Source organism: Anopheles funestus, chromosome 2RL (assembly GCF_943734845.2).
Source record: "Anopheles funestus chromosome 2RL, idAnoFuneDA-416_04, whole genome shotgun sequence".
Classification (NCBI taxonomy): domain Eukaryota; kingdom Metazoa; phylum Arthropoda; class Insecta; order Diptera; family Culicidae; genus Anopheles; species Anopheles funestus.
Window position 1 is genome coordinate 7,971,545 of NC_064598.1, and position 20,567 is coordinate 7,992,111.

Here is a 20,567-nt window from a genome sequence, read left to right on the forward strand (position 1 = left end):
CCGATGTGTTCATAATGAGATAATATTTAGACATTGTTTGCTGTTTCAATTTGCCAATTGTTGTTTATTTACATGCATATATTCGTACTATTGAGATGGTTGTTTTAAGCAAAGATAAGTGATCGCTCTCACCATACCGCGTTCGGTACAGATTTCATCTACATCTGTTCGGTACCGTCTTGGCGACAATGAACGACATTATTCCAACCACCATTGCTCATTTGTGCTTCCCGCTATCATGGATCCGCTGCTCGGAAATGTGGACCTGTCAAAGATGACACGTGAATTGTATCAAATTAGCACCCTGTTTTCCAATTCCAAGCTACCAAGCAAAGGCTTCCACTCAACGATGTCAATCGATGCCATCGCTGCGCTCTCGGACAAAGAAAGATCTAGCTCGAAATGGATGGACCGTTTGCTGTCTTTTTTCCATTCCAGGCAAAAATTTACATTTCGAAGATCGTTCTGGGTTACAGCGTCACGACTGGCGCCAATCGCCGGTCTCCATAAAGTGACAGAGCAGCGGGACGGCAAGGCCCGATAATTGCTTTTACTGCACAATAACCTGCGTGTTTGATTGCTGCGCACTCGACGTGTCGGTGTAGCGATGAACCTGCTAACGATTATTGGAAGGCCGCCCGTTCGGTTCTGAAGATCAATGACAAGTGTTGTGAAGCTGGTTGTAATATCCAAGCGACTAATGAAACAATAAAATTAGATACATGACTGCTCTCGATTGAATATTCTGATTTGAGGAGGCACAATCGCGCAGACGTACATATGTGTGTGTGTATGCTTGGTGTGTTTAATAATTTCACTTAACGCTTGAAGACCTCTCGATCGAAGTTCCAATTGTTTTTGGCGTCAACTTGTCTATCACGCTATTAATAAACAAGAAAAGTATTGTTGATAAGCATCCGTTGCTTGTCCTATAACGCAATCGCCCACCCCTCATTTTCCATTAGTCTGCCGTCGTTCACCCAGGCCCATCTTCTAATTGAGCCAGTGAAGAAACCAGCGTGCGATGACTAATTGGCAATAAAAGTGTTCTCTTCTTCCACCGCGAACAAGAAGATGCGGTGCATTGCGCAATGGGGCAACGTACTGGGGAGGTGTACTGTGGTAGGTGTGTGTGTTTTTTTGTACATTCACCATCACTACCATCTTCAAGCACAAGGCAACAATCTCAGTTGTTTATTGTTTACTTGTTGCCCCGTTACAAGGAGGAGAACAAGATTAAGATCGCTTAATCATTTTACTTTTTTTCACCTCTTGTTTTAGGTTAAGGATTATGGAAAAAGTATCGCCAGAAACGAGCACTTTGAAAAGTTACTACTTACTGTTGGTCTAGTTCGGTTTGCAATACAAATTCTCAACGCAGCAAGTCACACAAAATCTCAGCAAAGACCACGTATTTTCCCTCATCAAACAACCTGTACGGGCGCAATATGTGCGATACGCAATAGACAGAAATCGCGAACACAATCGCACCGAATCGCAACACCGGCAGCAGAGCTGTGATTGGTGAGCCGCTGAGTTAAAGCTGGTTCTTATCGTAGCTATCCGGGTAATCATTAACCCTTCTCATGTGAGCGATAGGAGGAGGAACCCACATCGAGCCAAGCGCTCCGGGTCGGATGCCTTTCTCGTCGGCGTTGTGTTCAGTGAGAGTGCGTACACATGATTTCGTTTGTGTGTGCACGCACACGTAATTGTTCAAAAACGCTGCTCGCGGTATTCGCAAAGCGATTCGCGGCGACGTTCCGGGGTAATAGGCAGCTGATAAGAAACAATTTGCGCGTGTATGAGCAAGCATTTTTACAACCAAGCCACCTTCTCCGCGATTAGAACGCACTGTTTGTTTGCTGGTGGCATTTGGTGTGAGATATTCGCATACAATCGTCCCAGCAAAGGGGTTGGGCAGATTGATTGGTTCGTAAGCCATCGCCACCGGGTCATTATAATCGTGTTGGAGTGCATGACGTCACAAGCCAGTGTGCCGGTAATGCTATTACTACCGGGTGCTTTGTCCGGTGAGTTCTACAGCGTCTCGACGCGCACCCACCATGCATGCACGGGCGCGGGAAGGTTAGAAATTGCAACCATCTTGGGCGCCATCTCGCAAGAAGTAGATACAGCTTTGTCTCGATAGACAGATCGTCCATGTACGGTTGGGGTTCGCGTTTGGGAGGATGAAGTGTAGGCAACAGGAAAAGCAGAATGAGTGTTATGAGTTTGATAGTGAGAGGAGGCACGATGCGGCCGCGAAACCAGTGCATGTATATGTGTAGCACGAGTTGTGTATTATGGCCTCGAAAACATCTACCGGGCGGCGCGCAGTTTGAGTTCGTACGCTCGCGAAACCAGACGCGATCCGCGATCCGCGAACCGACAAGAAACACTCATACACACACAAAGCGTGACAGTCTGGTGTGTGGTGTTGCAAATTTGTAAGACAAGTTCGTCGTTTCTACTGCGTGTGCCGGGAAGGACTTCCCCATCGTCCCTGTTGCTTAAATCGATCCGTGTTTTACAAGAGTCGTAGCGATCGTTTTGCTATTAGTCGATCGTGCGTGATAAATGCACGACGGTGTTTCAGTTCAGTGCGTGAAAAGTTCGTACAGTGCAGCAAACAGAACGGCGGGGGTTTGTGTGTGGGATGCTTGATGCTTGGTGTGGGAAATGGTGAAGGAAGATCACGAGGGTTGCATTGCACCCGTAAGACACGGACTGTGCCGATAACAAGACACGGTGTGTGATGATTTTTACTTTTCACACATCATCACCCATCTTCTTCTGCACGTGTGCACATTCTTACCACCACTCTATGTGAAACCCAATAAAATATTTGTGCTACCGGTTGTGTGCGTTACGTGTTGCGGGCAATCAGAATTAAAGTTCGTCGCAATAGAAAAAAAAGCCAACACGCGTGCCCAACAAGAAGTTGGCGACCATTTGTACACACCGTTTGAACGCACCATAAGACGTGTGTGTGTGTAGGAGCAATATTGTTGGCGCGTGAAGATAAAAATAGTTACAACGCGAAAAGCCCGATCAACAACTAACCTGATTTGCCTCGGTTTGTTACTTGTTTTGGTACCGATAGATGAGCCGTCTCACGGGTGAAGAAGTTAATACGTGTTTCAGTCGTACTGCTCCGGACGGATTTTGAGACACTAGTTTAGTTAATAAATTCCAATGGAAAAGGTGTACCCCGGAGCGCGGGATTTCATTTTACCCAGAAAGTTCCAATACAATCAGGATGTTATTAATCTGCACGTATCACCGATTGTTAAAGCGATCTGCCGACGATCATAATGACTTCTTTGAAGGAGGGAGATTGTTGCCTTTTATTGGTCACTGACTCGTTGATCGGTTTCAGCAAAAGGGCAAAAGAGCACTCGGTCCGATCCAACTTCGAATCCGCATCCGCAGCATTGAGGCGTCATTTGGTGGAGTTTTTTTTTTTGAAAGGGTCCTTGAAATTGGTCAGAACCAGTTCGTGAAATGAGGCTGTTTTGTATGGTGGGTGCCTGCTCCCCGTTTCTCTATTTTCGTTGGCTGAGTGCCATCTAGTTTTTGGGATACTTACCACTCTATACGGATTTTTGCTGCTGTTGACCTAGGCCGGCTACAAACTCTCGCTGCGCCTCCCGTCTGGAATGTGAATGAACTAGATCGAAGTGGGGAGTACGGATCAAATGTGACTTGGTTACTCAAGGTTAAAATTTTTCGTTTTTTTTCAAGTCTTTCAATTCCATTTAGTACAAAAGTAGTGACTCGTGCGTCTATGTTTTTGGGCTAATGTACTGAAGCATGTGGATAGAATCTTAGTAGACCCAACCCCTCAGAGCAGAACCTTGAATGTCTGGCTACGTGTAGAAAATAAGTCTACGAAACCATTATTTGACCAGCTTATTCTAGTGGAAGAAGAAATGCTTCACTACAAGAAGCTCACTCGATAAAGATTTCTTGGTCTTATTTTGTCGATTCGATACTTGAGATTATTGGTGCAATAGGTGACATACAAAAACAACCCAATCGAATGCAACAGTGCAGAGTGGTATTAATCCGGTATTAATTATTATAGAACCATCTCCAAGTGACTAGTTGCATCCAGTTAACAGCACTATAAATCATTTTCAAACATCCGTGTCACCATGTTCCGACACTTGTCCCGATAGCAATAAAAACCTGGGGAACGTGCCTGATCGTATTATATCGCTTGATACCATTCCCTGCCCATTTTGATCGTGTTCGTGGTGCGAAAATCTAACGCCAATAAGCACCGGCATCGATGTGTTTTGCGTTTGTTTGCTGTGCGGGCGCACGTTTACCGAAATGCTGTGATTGATACACTGTTGCGCGTCATCAGCGCTGTGTGCGTTGGCTTCTGGAAGCAACACACGAATGGAATCGGTAGTTTTGTTTACCGGTAACGATGTCTGGCACAGGGAGGTTAAGGAGTTGGATTTTTTTTTCGGAGATTTCAAACCGTTCCGGTTCAAACACGCTACATAGTCGTGGTTATCGCTTCTCTCTGCCTCCAATGGGGGGGAATCCTTACTGAGGGAGAATATCAACCCCTCCTGCAAGTAAACAGGGGTCGATAGGCTACACCCGAATCCCGGTGATAATGAGTGTCGACCAAATATTTGCCCTGCATCTTACAACAGCAACAACCAAAAACATGAACCAACCATTGCTCGTTGCTAGGGCATGGAATGGATTTGGCCTGTCGATCCAGCACGCTTTTGGCCATTTTTTTTTGTCTGTCTAAATCCGTCACAGCGTTTGGATCTTTACACCTGTGTTTGTGTGTTGTCTCAGCCCCGTATCAGCCCACGCTAACTGAGACTGTGTGTTACAGTGTGGTCTTTGGGATTTTGATGATTTGCATCGACAACCCCCTACATGCGGAGAGGCCTGTATCTTATCTTGGACACAGCGGGGCAAAATTGAGTACGGAAAAAAGGAACTAGAGCCATCGCATGGCTTTGATGTTGCCCTTTTATTGGAACCTGATTGTAGGTTTGTGTTATTTTTTTTCGTTCCATTTCGTCTAGTTATTCTGTGTGAAGGTAGTGAAATAAAAATAATAATCCAACGCTCTGCCAGATTGTAAAAATAGATCCCATCTGTGTTAGAGGAGTATTATTTACTTGTGCACACGAAGCGCCGGGCTTAAAAGTAATTCATTTATTTCAATTAAAAAACAACCATAAAATGTTGTTGACATTGGTGTCGCGTTGCTTCGCCCTTGCAGTTTGTCGTGCGACGTAATCCGGTTACAGTAGGTTAAACTGCACCGGAAAGGGATGGATTCGCAGAGCAAAGAATGTTTACAGTTCAGTTCACTAAGCGCACAAATTGATCGATTCTTAAAGGGAGGCGTGATGGGTACATGAGGCAAAGGGGCAAACCATCTTCCAACCAGAGTATGCCATTTGATTAAATATCCCCCCCAGAGGTGGCAAAATGGTGCTAATAAGTGACGGTGTTTCGCTGATGGATTGACCGTTTTGGCATCGTTGTAGTTTTGTCGGAAAATCGACAGCGCAGTGTGTGTACACACTCCGCTGGTAGGGTGGAACACATGGTGGATGTAGCATTTTTTCATTTGCTAGTGTCCGCAAATTCCGTAAACAAATAGCAAAGGTTAGTGGCAAACGAACGCGCGCAGTACCGCAAAGTACCGGGATATGAGGGTAATAGAAGATGCTGTTGGCTGATTGATCGTACCCGAACTCTGTGTGTGTTACCAACGGGAACGCTTTGGTGTTCTAGTTGGAAGATGTCCGTCACTGTGGTCTAGTTCGGAAAGCGATGTGACGGCTGCATGTTATACGTTTGGAGCCGGAATCGATCATCGATGATCTTCCAGCGCCAAGTGTACTGCATAAGCAAATAATTCCCAAGCCCGCTGTGTGTGTGCGTGTGTTTTCGCTTTCTTTTCTTTTCCGATATGACCTCGTTTATTCACGTGCCGGTGGTGTGATTTTCACGTTGTTTAAATTTGTGACACAAAATAGATACAACGGGTAAACGAAACTTCTATCTCCAGTGTATTTGTGGTGTTCGCTTGTGCCATTACCCAACCATTAGCCAAATGAGCATCTAGTAAGGCTGTGCCATAGTGAGCGGTGAACATGTTCCGACGCTTTTCCCTGTTCGATGCGGCTCCGCCGTCCGTTACGGTGTCCGTTTCGCGACCGAAACCACCACCGGTGCCAAAGGTGCACCAGTCAAACGCTTCTACCTGTGCGACTCCGAATACTCCGCCAGTGCCCGAGTTTCGTGTGCCACCCCGTACCGATCCTATCAACATTGCCGGATCCGGTACCGGTGACGGTGTTGGTAATGGACTCGCGATAAATGGCAACCGGTCGCCGCATCATCTATTGCGGGAAGGATCCAGCACTAGTGAGCTGCACCATTTACACCCAACACCGGGACATTCGCCGAGTTCCGTTGGATCGGTATCGTCGGCTACGGCTGTCGCTCCACCGCCGGTTGGCGGCGGCATTAAGCTACTGTCGTCTTCGCTGGCGTACCAACGCCATTCCTCGATCGGTGGTTCGGCACCGGCAAACACGGCTAGCGTTCTGCAGCAGCAACTATTCGACTCCATCTACAATCAAGGTCCAAATCGGCAAACGGTTAACACTGTCCCGGTGGTGCAGACCACCTCGAACGGGCACATCCAAACGAGAGCTGCAGCAGCACGAGAGCGATACAGCACAGGACGGTCGATCAGCAGTCCAGTGTCACCTAACCAATTCGGGGACTGCCCGCTGTCGTCGTCGATGCCGACCAGCATTAAGTACTACTACACCTCACCGACGTGGTACTCGCGGTTTAGTCATTCACTGCGCAAGAACGTTCTGCGTCGTTCCACCAGCGCACACAACAGTCAAAACGTAATGTCCCATGCGCCTTGGTGCAACAAATATGCATTATCTATTAGTCTATAGACGCTACACCCTGCCCTTGATGTCGTGAGATGTGATTAGTAATGAAACCTTTTGCTTCTCTCTTGTTCTCGTCTCATTTTAGCTGCCCGTGGCCGACCCATTCCTGGAGAAGGTTCCACTCTCGGATCTAGGTAAGTGTTTGATATGCGTACGGCGCCGGAACCGACATCCAAATCATCTTTCTGCTCGTTGGTTACATGTATTTATAAATCTTACGTGATCGATATATTTGCCAGCGACGGCAAATACCTTCTTCCCCATGTGTCTCTGTCGTACGGACTTTTGTTTTGTTCGCTTTTCACTCAAAAGTTTGATAGATTGCCAAACCATCAAGCCATTCGTTGGTTGAATGTTAGAGCAGATTCCGCGCAGAAATTGCTCTACGTAGATAAATGTCAAATTGTTTGTGACGGTTGTGAGATTTATGAGCAAGGTTAATGTTAAGTGCACAGATGAGTTGTATTAGTTAAAATAATGGGGATATATTTGCCAAAAGATCTAGATTTAAAAGCATCCGATCAACTCGGAATCCTAGTGTGGAGGTTTAAGTTTTACAAATAAGAATTTCCCTTTTTCTTGGAGGTAGTTACTGTGACTATTCTTTAGAATTGTGTTTGATTTGTGTCCTCAAAAGACGTCATTTGCATCGTCATCGAACTTCCGCAACATCCAACAACTGATATCTAGCGCCACCGTAAGCAAAATAATGAGCATGCGTGTGTGAGACAAGATATTCTAGTAAGAGTCCGGTCTGTAAAATATCCGTCAGTAGCTTCATCATCAGACATCTTGGACTCTCGGTTTCTCTGCTCGCAACCAAACTATTTGACCCTGCGAAGCCATTCCCGAAGCTCACCGGACCTGCGCAATTAAGCAACGTGCCGTGGGGGGAAACTACCTTGACTGTTTGCAATTTCGGGCCACACGAACCATTCTCGGTCAAGATCGGTCAAGATCGGGGCAAGATCTGCCCACCCCGTCTCGCCGTTAGCCGTGGCGGGTTGCGCAGAACGCATTTCGTTCCAAGGAAAGGATTATTTGCGCATACTGTTGTGGATCGCTCTCGTTGGCTGCCAGGGGGGACAGTTGAAGGCGCAAACCTCGATGATGTCTCGTTTGTTGTCGTCAGCGGAAGCAACTGAAGCTGGCCGGGATGAAATCAATGTACGGATCAGTTGTTCGGTGAATGCTGGGAGCGCTTGTACGCCGTGGACGAAAACAAAATTAAACAAAACAGAAGAGAAAAAAAACCGCCGTTCGTTACCCACTCTCGTCGGGCGCTGGTCACCGTGTTGTAGATGCGTTTGAGCCAAAGTTTCCTTCCTGCTGTGATTCGTGATTGCGATTCGTGTGATCTCTTACACAGCTGGAATGCGGTTCCACTCGTCGTCGGTGTAACGCGTAGCTGTAGTGCTCCAATATCAAAGCTCTGTGATTCGTGATCTCATTCAGCGGAACTATAGAATCCATTAGCGCGAGCGTGTGGTCTGCCATTGCGCGTGTCTTCCCTCAAGATCTCTCGGACGCGTCTATTCCATTTTTGCGTAGTGTGGTGATCGTTGTGTAAATATTATCCCAAATCAACGAGACGCATTTGTTCGCCATAAATGTCGTCCCCAGTCCTACACAAAACGCATCTAAAGTTGGTGTTGTAACAGTTGTAGAATAGTGCGACGCAATTCCTACTAACAAAAATGTGTAGCAAATACAAACTCCAACCTTTATCTAATAATGCACCTTAATACCAATTGTTCAATCAGTTGTTCGTCTGTTTTACGCTATAGGACAAACAAATTTCGGAAAGGTTTTGTTCTTTTTTGTTGTTACTTATTTCGTTGTACTTTTTTGCGGTGTTCTGTACGCCACATGACTGATGTTAAAAATAACATAGTGGGTACAAAATATTGGAAATCATTTACTACACACACGTTCGGTTGGTTTAAAGAGTCATGTGTACGCCAGTGCATATAAGAAAAACAAAAGCTAATCGAACGCAGGACGAGCAAACGATACATTGGCATATTTTACACTGAGCTTCAATAGTGGATAGTGGTGTCGTGTGTGTGTGGATGGCGTTTTTATCGTTTGGTTACTCTTATGACGTCATGCACTAGTTGGTAATTTGTGTTCGATGCGTAAGAAAAAGCTATGCATACAGAATTTCATCAACCCTGAACCGACACGTGGAGAGCTAACCCTGAAACATATGGTCGAGTAGAAAGGGGCACGGCTTTCTTCGCCGTTGCACATTCAACATTGACAGTGGCAGTGAGCTACGTTATTAATAGCAGGACGCGTTGAAAGACGAGTTGCTACGAACCGTTTTGATAAGTCAAGATCAATTAAATGGACGCATCGCATGTATTGTGCCGTGTGCCCATGAGTCATTCGGTTTTATTTTAGTCGCCTGTGTATTATCACAAAGCGTGTTCTTCGAATAGCATAAGTTATCGTACCAGCTGATCGCTAATGCTAGCAATAAAAAAGGAGTAGAAGAAAAGACACGCTGTACCGCGAATGATATTTTTAATCCACAAGTGGTGGCGTCGATCACCAGCAGCAGCCAGCAGGAGGGATTGTCTAGACTCTTAGATGAGATGGCAGCAGTTAGGACGTAAGGGCGTATTGTACCATATGGCGCGCAGGGTGTGTGGCGTGTGGCGGATGCCATTGCTAATTATTCGATTGTCGTGCGGCACATTGCTGTGTTTATACGTATCAAGGAAATGTGTTCTAGGTACGGGGGCTGAGCTACTGGTACGAAAACACTTGTTATATGAGATGAAACTTTCCAAATAAACCTTGGTGGTGATTTACGACGACGCTCTTAATAGCAGGAGGTCGTTGCTCTTATTTGAGCATTGATTTTTACAACCCGATGCTGCTTTATAGCTATGTCTTTTTAGGGGAGTGCCTTAGGTAATTCCCCCAAGAGTTCATCTCGTACGCGGGAGACTATTGGATAACGCAAGGCCCTTTCAGATTTAAAATTTACAGACTGGGCACTCGGGTCCCCATGATCAGATTGGGGAGCTTCCAAGCTGAGGAAGAGACAGTTACTAATGTTGTATCAAAATCTGCAAAGTGTACTCTACTGAGAGAACATCGAAACTAAAATATCAAAAGTTTTGCTGTCAACGTACTAGTCAAACATTATTCAGGAACTTAAGAAACTGTAAAATTCTATGACATTTGCCTTTCTTGGCACCGGGAACATGTGTATGTAAATTGAAAACGAATCTGACATTCATTAGATGCCATCAATTAGCGTCAGCTGTGTGTACAAAAGCCGTAAACCCAACTCGACCAACTGACCGACAGCACTAGCCCCTAGCGTTAACGATCAGTAGGTGATCAGGTTCTTGTAGTAGTCCTCAAAAATAAACTAGTTGTCTGTGTTAGCGCCTGGCAGACGCCGTGCAAACAATTGCCGTTTTGTGTTCATCGCAGAAAGAGAATCTTGTAGCATCTAGTACTAGGAGGAACATATCGATGATCGATATTTCCGATCATAATTGTTTTTAGGTTTTGTGTACATATATATCGATTTCTCTATTCGTTTGTTTTTTCTTGTTCACTGTAGTAATTCCTGTGTGTGTTTAAAGTAGTGGATGTTTCAGCTAGTTCCTTCTTCCGCTGTAGTTTTGCGAAACTAATCTGTAACTCAGTTGCTAACTATCTTCGATGGATCCCGGCATTGGGACCTGGAACAGTCTCAGCCGCTTTGGAAGCGGCATCAGCATGTCGGATAGCGAACCAAGCCAGCACAATATCAGCAGTGCGTCCAATCTCACCAGTTCCGCCTGTTCCAGTGCTAGTAGTCTTAGCCAGGATAGTAGCTGCTGTTTGGCTTCCTGTTCCGAACCGGACGGCAACAGTAGTGGAGGCTTGAGAAGCAAAATCTGAAAGTATCTTACATTATGCACACAGCACACATCAGAGCTTATCTTCGCTCATGACTGTATACCGTCACAGAATGTGATCTTTATCCATGCGTGTGTGTCCTCGCCTAATGCATGTATATGTCACATTTGCTTAACTTTACACACAAATCGAAACATCCAATGAAATCACCACCTGCTGGTTGGATTTAGTGACACCTTTTGCCTAATGTCTCTACCTTGTCTTTATCCTCGTTGAATCGTATCGGCTCGCGCAATTACAGTGTGTTATGTGAATCCAAACTTTAAGAAAATTAGTAACCATAAGAAACGCTCCAACTATGGCTGCAGGCGGCGCTGGTTTGCCGGCCGGGAGCCATGGCCCACGTTGCATTTCTACTCGAACTATGCCGGCCGGCTGGTTCTTGGTGCCGGTTATCACGATTTCTTCAACACCGAAACGTACCCGCTGGAAAGCATAAAGGAGTTTGAGGCAATCTCGAGCGCCTGGAAGCAGCATCTGGCGGAGCTACTTAAGAAAGGTTTGCCAGTGTGTGACGTTAGGGATTCGACTAGGGAAATTCTCCATCTCTTTACTTCGCCTTCACAACATATCATGTTTCACGATTGCCAATGACAGTACTAACTATTTCTTTCCTTGTGCTCTCTCGTTTATTTGCAGAGGAAGATGAGTCACAGATATTTGTCAAGTTCTTCCGATTTCATAAGTGCTACGATCTGGTGCCGACCTCGGCCAAGCTGGTCGTGTTCGACACGCAGCTGCTGGTGAAGAAGGCGTTCTACGCGCTCGTCTACAACGGCGTCCGGGCGGCACCGTTGTGGGACTCGAAGCGCCAAGAGTTTGTCGGCATGCTAACGATCACCGATTTCATCAAGATTCTAAAAATGTATTACAAATCACCGAACGCATCGATGGACGAGCTCGAGGAGCACAAGCTGGACACTTGGCGAAGTACGTGATCGTTGGTGTGGAAGCGAGTGATCGTTGAATTTGATTACCACATGATCTAATGCGTTACCAATGTGGTTTCGTTCTATTACAGAAGTGCTACAGGAAGATGTGAAGAAGCTCGTTAGCATCGGTCCCGATGCGTCGCTGTACGATGCCATCAAGATGCTGGTACACAACCGCATCCATCGGCTGCCTGTGATTGATCCGGTCACCGGTAACGTGCTGTACATATTGACTCACAAGAGGATACTTAGATTCCTATTTTTATATGTAAGTAGCTAGCATTACCGAGGACCAGTAGTGGAACAACACCCTGACCGGTGCTTTTTTTCGCATTTTTTGTTCGCAGATTAACGAACTACCAAAGCCATCGTACATGCAGAAAACCCTCCGGGAGATACGCATTGGCAGTTACAATAACATCGAAACGGCCACAGAAGATACTAGCATCATTACGGCGCTGCACAAGTTCGTAGATAGGCGCGTATCCGCACTGCCGATGGTAGACTCCGAGGGACGCTTGACGGACATTTACGCCAAGTTTGATGTTATTGTAAGTCAACGCTGCTGTTCATTATGCCAAATGATAACTAATACTAAGAACGCATCTAATCATTTTTAGAACTTGGCCGCTGAAAAAACGTACAACGATCTAGATGTGTCCCTCAAGAAGGCAAACGAACATCGAAACGCGTGGTTCGAAGGTGTACATCACTGCTCGTTGGACGAAACGCTCTACACCATAATGGAGCGTATCGTGCGGGTCGAGGTACATCGGTTGGTGGTGGTGGACGAGTTGAAGAAGGTAATTGGCATCATCTCGCTGTCCGACATACTGCTCTACCTGGTGCTGCGTCCGAGCGGTGACGGTATCGGTGACTCGGAATCGCTCCGTGCGACCGATCCGAAGCTAATGAAACCGGCATCGCCAGGCAGCAGCGGTAAACTGCACGCGGCCAAACGCGACAGTAGCAACGAAAGCATCGAGGAGGAGAAAGAAACCACCGAGGAGGAGGCGGCGGCGGCCGAAGCGGAGGAAGCTGCTCACAAGACTGAAATCGTCACGCCACCGGAGGACGCGGTAAAGGACGAGACAGAGGAGCAGCAGGCAGCAGCATTGGAACGTTGTGACGATTCCGTCCCGGAGCTGGCGGTAGAAGCGTTGGCCGAAGAGGCAAAGGAAGACGATACGGCATCTACGCCGATCGATCGCAGCAGTGCCAATGATTCTCCCGTTGCGCAGGAAATGCTCGCCACCGACGTACCGCTGCAGTCCGTCCAGCGGGAGGTGGGATTAGTTAGTGAGTAAGCAGACAAACGGCAGCCAACCACACGCGTTCGCAACACGTTCCATGAGTGTGTTTTAAATTTTGTGTGAGACACGGAAATATCCGGGAGGGGATCGAACCGATTCCCTGTTCCGCTTTCCATTCCGGAAAGGGTGCGTGCTTGTTTTGCTACCTTATATCTTTCTATTTCCTGCATGTGTGTGATATCGGGTCGCCGCGTGTTTCCAATTATAGTGGAAAACGGTTGCGTGACACCGACGTAAGAGAAACGACGGCGAAGGACAAATGGAGAAAGTGAATACTAGTGAGAAGCTGGTCGCGTTTAGCTAGAGCCGGACTGTCGATGGTACGATAAATCGTTGTAAGGATGTAGCTGTAAGTACAAACAAGTAGCAACAAAACCCAATCAAAAAAACAAGCTTCAGCTGTGCGATAGAGAGAGAGGAAAGAGTAAAAACAAAACATTAGAACAAGCGTAGGAAAACGTTTTGGAGAACTTAAAAAAAAAATCTGCAACCTTTATTCAACTATTGACATGTTTGCAACGCCAGAAAAAAAACATTCGCTTCAGCTGTAGAGCGGTGATGTCATGTGCTAGTACTTTTTTCCCTACCAATATTCTCTTATCCAGTAGAGAGCACACACGATTGAAGTACAGTAGAATAACTAATCGAGCGAGCAAACAACCTTCACGGTGCCGGCGACAACACAGGAACACACGGCACTATCTATTGATTATCTCACTTCTTTAACAGTTGTTCTTTTCTTACTACGCCACAGAAAAAGTTAGTCATCCTTACTTAGGATCGGTTTTTTAAAAATGTTTTTCTTTATTTAAAAGGGAATAGTTTAACCAATTTTACTCATCCAACGATTGAAATGAAAAATGAAAGATTAAAGTGCGATGGATTGTGTGTTGCAATGATAGAACCAAATTCACGAAAATAAGGAGAAAGGGGAGGCATTTATGAGTCAGAATTAAAAGTTAACAGTTCATTGCTGTTACCCACTCTCGCTTCTATTCCTTCTACAGGTTTGAAGAATCATCTGATTGATAAGAGGTGTGGTATGTTGACATTTAATTCCGACACGTAAACACTCCCGTCATGTAATGGAATGGAAACTGTTGGCTTCAAACACTATGCGTGACTTAAGTAATGGAGTTTAGTGTAGCGTAGTACTTTGAGAGCGTGAATTAAAAGGGAACCGTTATGGGATGCGAAAACCAAACTTATTTGATAATAATTTAAAAATTGTAGTGTATAGAGCAAGTAAAATGAACGCTGAGCAAAGAATGCAACAAGCAGAGTAAAAAAAAGGGTAATTCGCGATATACCATGGATGATAGTGAGAATGGAAAGAGAAAGGAAAAACTAAACATACAACAACAACAATTGTGAATAGATAGGTTTACTAGGAAAGAAAAGAGTAACAAAAAAAACTATAGAGAAGCTAGCTATATATTACAAGATTAGTTCATATATAACGCGCACTACACAGCAATGAGATGATGCTATGGAACGAATGCAATACACAGGCAAATAGCAATTGGTTGGACCCGTTTGAGTAATGTTAGCTTTTTGTCGGATGCATACATCAAACAGAACAGGCATGCAATTAATGGACAGGAGCAAATGCGTTTCGAATAGTAAGAGTTTTGCTTCATCTTTTTTTACTCTATCGATCTTATTTCGACTCTATTTACAGAGACGAAGCAAAAAAAAAAACAAATCCCCCACACAAAACAAGAAACAAACGATCGTGCTTGACGATCAAATGTTCTGGTACATTCGTATGAAACGAAATGGTAAAGAAACTCGGCAACAATGAAGGTGATATGATGATTCGAGAAGAAAATGTTCCGATTGTTTCTTTAATAATGCTTCGCTCGATCGAGAACCGATCGAAGTCGGATAAGATAAACGCTCTGCTCGTGTGTACCTTAAGCGCTTGTTTTCCAGTGTGTGTGTGTGCGTGCGTATGGGAGAAACCTTTTTCCCATTAGACACAGCGGTGGAAAGAAGCAAACACCGATGGGGTCAATGTTATGTTGTGCTTGAAAAAACGCTGACTCCTGATCGAAGTAGAAATGCCTGTGAAACTGAAGCAAAACTTCCCGCAGCAGATGATGGGACAGAACGTAAACATGTGTATAGCATACTAAAACATGAAGAAGAAGAAAAACAGAACAGAACAGTTACGTTGTTTCGCTAAGATGACTAAAACCTAATGGAACGTTAAATCGCGGTAAAACATTAAAAAATCGATAGCTCATGTAAACGCATAAAGTGTATCGGTATCAACATTCAAACATGATGATAGAAACTCCCGAATGGACCATGGAGGATGATGAAGCATGCGGTAAGTTATAAAAGATCTTTGTTCAAGATTGTATTCTGTACTGGTGAAGGTGGTATAAGTAGATTCGTCTCTTTGTTGTGTTCGTGTTTATCTTTCTTAATTCGTTTTCATTATCTTCTTTCTTTCATAAAGTAATTCATAAGCTTAGTATAGCAATAACATTCTTTTATAACATTTTATTGAAAACACTTTCCATACCTATCAATCACTTAGAACAGTGACGCTTGGGGAAGTGGTAACATCCAGTGTAAACAATCATCTTCTCTCACTGTGTATCGGACATACCGATACAAGCTTATGTAGACTATCTCTCTTTTAGGTATAAGGATGGTACGATCGGCTAACCGAAGAAGGAACTTATTATGGTCGAACAGGAGGCTTTTGAACCGTTAGTAAGGCAGAGGGGACGATTGTGGGGCCCGATTCAATCGGTGGGTGGATAGGAAGCGGTTGCATTAGCTTTCGCCGTTTCAAGGCTGCGAGTAAACGGGAAATGAACATACAGGTTAGAATGGAATCCTCTTGGATATGTGTTTTTGTGTTAGCGGCAGGTTAGCATTGTGTGCATCAGAGATGAATTTAAATTTAATAAATTATTCTCCACCGTTCGTTCGTGTGTGTTTCCCTCACATCACAACTCATCGTGATTTTCCTCTTGGTGTTGTTGTGTTGTGTGCAGTGGAATTTCGACCGTTTCGACCGTCCCACGGACCCGTTGTTCCGGTAGCTGGGACCCATTGCGGAAACGGCTCGGCACAAACGTTACCGTACCGGATGTACTGTGCACCGAGTTGTGTTCGTTCGGTGTTTGAGTGTTTGCCGACGGATCCGGACTGGTGAGTGTAATGCGTGACGATGGTGTCGGTGTCGCATCCTCGCTTCGGGTGTAATATTTTCGTGTTGGGGTACATATGGGCGTGTGGTGTTCATGTGTGAAAAATGGAACAAAAAAGAGGATTGCTGTAACACATTGGCATGTATGAACCGAACCTAAGAATTCTTAAAGTCTTAATGTTGTGTGCACTACGGGCTAAATCCTCACAAGTTAACAAACACTCTTCTCGTTGTAGTTTCCATGGCATGAGTGGCCATCATAATTACCTATCTCGTGCCTGGATCTCTGAGCTGACCGTCACACCACGTGGCTTCCGGAAATCACATTCCACCGCGAAGGCGGCATCACCGGGCGTTACAATGTCCGGATCGTGCTGCACGACGACAATGTTCGAGTACACCTCACCGTTGTTCACCGTCTGGCACTGGTCGAGATTAAACTTCATCTCGAGTGTGCGGCCGGCCCGTTCTGGTTTCACGAAGCATGGTTTCGTTTGCTTGTAGTAACTGCCGCGTGTGTACATCACGCCCTGGAAGTCTTCCTCCGTCTTGAGCTCGATGCGCATCGAGTCGGCACCGCATCGTAGGTTCACCTTTTGCAGACCCTGCGTTGAGGCGTCGATCTTGAACTGATCACCCAAATCCTGCTCGAAAAGGCTCTCTGCAGATGAAGGGAAATGTGTTTGGAAGTTTGTTTAAAACAGATGAAAAGCAGAGAAGATGTTGGGTAGTTAAGAATGAACCAAGCGTTTGGTTGAAGATAACGATCGCATTAGTTTTGAGTCTAACGTTCTATAACGACCTTAAATTCTACTAAAAAGGAAACGAAATGCAATGGGGCATAAGTAAGAAGCACGGGAAAAACACGATCTTTCCATGTTGAATGTTAGAAAACATTCGATAACGTCGTTACTTGATCATCAGAGAGGTAGTGAGCTTTCGTTTTGACAGCACCGAATGCACAGTTACCGCACAGATCGCATAAGAACACCAACACATGCGAGAAAGGGAACCAGGTATAACCGGTTCCAGGTGGATGATTCTTCTTCGTCTCACACGGGTGAACTACCACCTGACCGCGGGACCAGTGCTGCGATTACACAAAAGCTGAAGAAGCGGGCAAGTGAAGAACCCGTTACGCGCTGACGTTGCGTCTAACAACCGTCTGTGAGTCATGCGTCAAACGGAACTAAAAAGATCGACAATCGTTTTTTCTTTGCATTGCAATCTAATAACGCACGTTACAACTTAAAGTGTTTGTACATATTTTGTAGCAATTTCACGCACTAACACTGGCACTGACCTTCGGGTTTGTTGTCCTCCTTTTTGGCAAACACACTGTCGTTGAATGGTAGCAGCAACACCAGACAACACTGAAGCAAGATGGTCGTACTTTTGGCCATTTTGATAGCGGTAAATATCGCACGATCAATCAACTCTTTACACGCTCCTCTGTAGTCACTTCACTAAACTGGCTTCTTTCACCGTAGGAATCTACCGACGTGCTTGCGGACGCTTGGCGGTGTTAGCTGATCGACGGTCGCTGACTGAGTACGAGCTTAACCGACCAGCGCCAGACGCTATATATAAGTGTGTGTAGTGGTGTGAGCATTATTTTGTTCACTCCCCTCCCAACTGGATGGAGATCATCCACGATCTCGATGCTTCATTCGCGATTCGTTTCATTCGCCATTCATCGGTGGAACACGTGGAAGTTCGGCTCCAACTTCCAGCAGCAGTTTTACCACGCGGTTTCGTGCGTACCTTGCGCGTTTGCAAACACACAGCAAAACAGAATAGGACGACACTTCCTGCCGCGTGTGTGTGTGTCGATTGCGTGCATGCGTTGCAAGTGCAGGAAAGTGAAGTTCCAATACCAAATCGCGACTACCTTACGTAACTTGCTGATAGGACACGGAAGGATTCCACCCGGTCGGAACCACGGTGCCTTTCCTTCCATCTTCCCTTTCTCTAATGCAATGCCACTTCCTTTCGTTAAAATGTGCCCCGCACAAGGTTTACCATTTGTGGTTGATAGATTTAGGGAAAGAAAACGAATCGGTGCATTAGAAGAATGGAACTCATTTATGGAATGCCACCGCAAGTTTCCTTTGTAGTAGGGCATTCCAATGGAAAAGAAAACAAAATGACGAAAGGGCCGAAGGGGGGGGGGAGTGTTGGTGGATGGGCTTCCACATGCTGATAGTTTTTAATCAAACCCGAACTAACTTCCCCATACGATTGCAAACCAAAACGGTCTTATCGGGCAACGATCATGTGCCACCGCCACCCAAGACACACACACACCACAGGGGGTGTTTTTTTTCGATTTCCGCGAACCAATGCAAAACCATTTCCCGTTTACCCTCGGCGGCAGATGGAGGTGGGAGAGAAGAGTGGTAATTAGGATTTCCTAATGGTAAACAGTGGTAAACGCCACCTCTTGCTCCGCTACACTGCTCATTCGGATGCATAATTTGCTATTTACAATTAACCTTCCTTTCTCCTCCCCTGTATCAGACCGCCCACCGTCTTCCTGTGCCTGGTTAAGGTCCATACTTTTCCTCCCTTCGGTTTACTGTTCGTGCGTGCTTTTGCGGTTCATGTTGTACATCATGGCACGTGATATTGCACGTGTTTTTCTTCGCGTAAACATATCGTACCATGCAGGACACCTGATGTGATGAGTGTATGTAGTGATTATGTGAAATTTATGGAGAATTTTATGTTGCAGAAATTTGAAGCATTTCACTTGAACTTTGTTTAACCAACACTGTACAATGTAAACAAAAATGTTAAACTGATATCTACTACATCGTCAATAATTTTTGGTAGAATGGAATCCGTGCAGAATATTGCAGAAAAAAAATACAAATTGAGTCTTTCAGGGTGTAAAAACTATTAGGATACAAGTTAGGTTAGCCAACGTAAAACTTAGAAATTGTTAATAACCAATGAGACACCTTTCTTTGAACTAATGTGGCCGTTTCCAAACAGGTCTAATCCCTTAATTCTTTGTTTTTTTTTTCATTTTCTTTTTGCTTGATATCATAGAAGATGTCTTTGACAAGCTCCAAAACTAAAACAATCGGAAAAACTATCTGGCCAAATGGTTAAATAAACCTTCCTTGTAATTCGTATCGACACTGAGACACAATTGAATAGCTAAACAATGTTAAAATACTACAACAGATAACGAAATGTGTATCAAAAAGTAAACTAACCATTTAACTCGTATCAATGTTAAAATGTTTTCCCTCTTATTACCTCGTTCGCTAATAACAGTGGTTTATTCGGGTGATAGTGAAAGGAGTTTTTGCTACCAACATTATGTTTCGCATCAACCACCACGAGCGTACTTGCACTTGGACTTGGGAACAAAAAAACCAGGGCGAAACAAAATAGACGACGAAAAAAAACAAACAAGCCATACGCACGCACGATCAGCAATCATGGAGTGATCGGTTCATTTCCCTAAATGAAATTAGCCCCTTTTGAAAAAAAAACCCGTAGGAGGTTATAAAATTGAATCATAAATTTATGTTTCATTGCCACTTCTTCCTCATGATTACGCAACTGGGTGGCGCCAGTTATGTCACTTTACTTAAAAGAGGATGAAACCACACACAATTACTGTGTTACTTGTTAGCCATTGTACCGGAACGCACAAATAAGTCGACAATACGATCGATTTTCTATTCCGCTTTGTACCTATTTAGCACTAATTTCCTGCCTTCTGCACCTTTCGTTTGCCCTTATCAATCAATCAAGCTCATTTATCATCCGGACGCTTTCGTTTACTTCCTTATCGACGGCCGCTCAGGCTCACGATCGAGAGTGACTGTACACGCCGGTCTAGAAACCAGTTTCTGTCGGTCGCAAAATGTGGGCTACTAGTGCGAAAGTACCCTGGAAGCTGTGCCTGGTTAGCAAGTGGCCCGGTAGCATAATCCGGAAGATATCGGCGATGTGTGTTACGTCAGGGGAAAACTTGTTTCACGCGTGTAGGAAAATTCACTTTTTCGCTGTTCGCGATGAAATGAAGTAAGTCAGTAAGTCAGTCAGTTGTTTCGTTGCACGACGATAAGATAGATAAGTTAGTCGGGAAATGTATCCATTAGCAGCTCGAGTAGATACAGACACACACACACGAAGATTGAAGGATTTGTTTCCTGGATTTATGTATTTATGTTTCCTGGATGATGAGTTTTCTTTGGCGCTCAGTTTCGATTAATAGACCTCAGCAAATTTTCAT

General features: G+C 44.9%; 2 protein-coding genes across 10 annotated transcripts in view; one reads left to right on the top strand and one right to left on the bottom strand.

Moving 5' to 3' along the window:
* Nucleotides 1–15,397, top strand: part of LOC125761414 (uncharacterized) — a 58,035-nt gene extending 42,638 nt beyond the window's left edge. For all 9 annotated transcript variants that reach the window (XM_049422507.1, XM_049422506.1, XM_049422505.1 and 6 more), the window contains 5 exons: nt 7,057–7,105; nt 11,538–11,828; nt 11,920–12,098; nt 12,178–12,381; nt 12,451–15,397. In XM_049422507.1, the coding sequence (XP_049278464.1) occupies nt 7,057–7,105; nt 11,538–11,828; nt 11,920–12,098; nt 12,178–12,381; nt 12,451–13,137 (1,410 nt within the window). In that variant the 3' untranslated portion in view covers nt 13,138–15,397. The remainder of the gene's footprint in view (nt 1–7,056; nt 7,106–11,537; nt 11,829–11,919; nt 12,099–12,177; nt 12,382–12,450) is intronic.
* A 242-nt stretch (nt 15,398–15,639) lies between these two features.
* On the bottom strand, nt 15,640–20,567 carry LOC125761451 (uncharacterized). Its single transcript, XM_049422593.1, has 3 exons — nt 17,616–20,567; nt 16,580–16,973; nt 15,640–16,356 (listed from the first exon to the last, which is right to left on the bottom strand). The coding sequence occupies exons 1-3, from the start codon at nt 17,713–17,715 to the stop codon at nt 16,110–16,112; spliced, it is 741 nt and encodes a 246-aa protein (XP_049278550.1). The 5' UTR covers nt 17,716–20,567; the 3' UTR covers nt 15,640–16,109.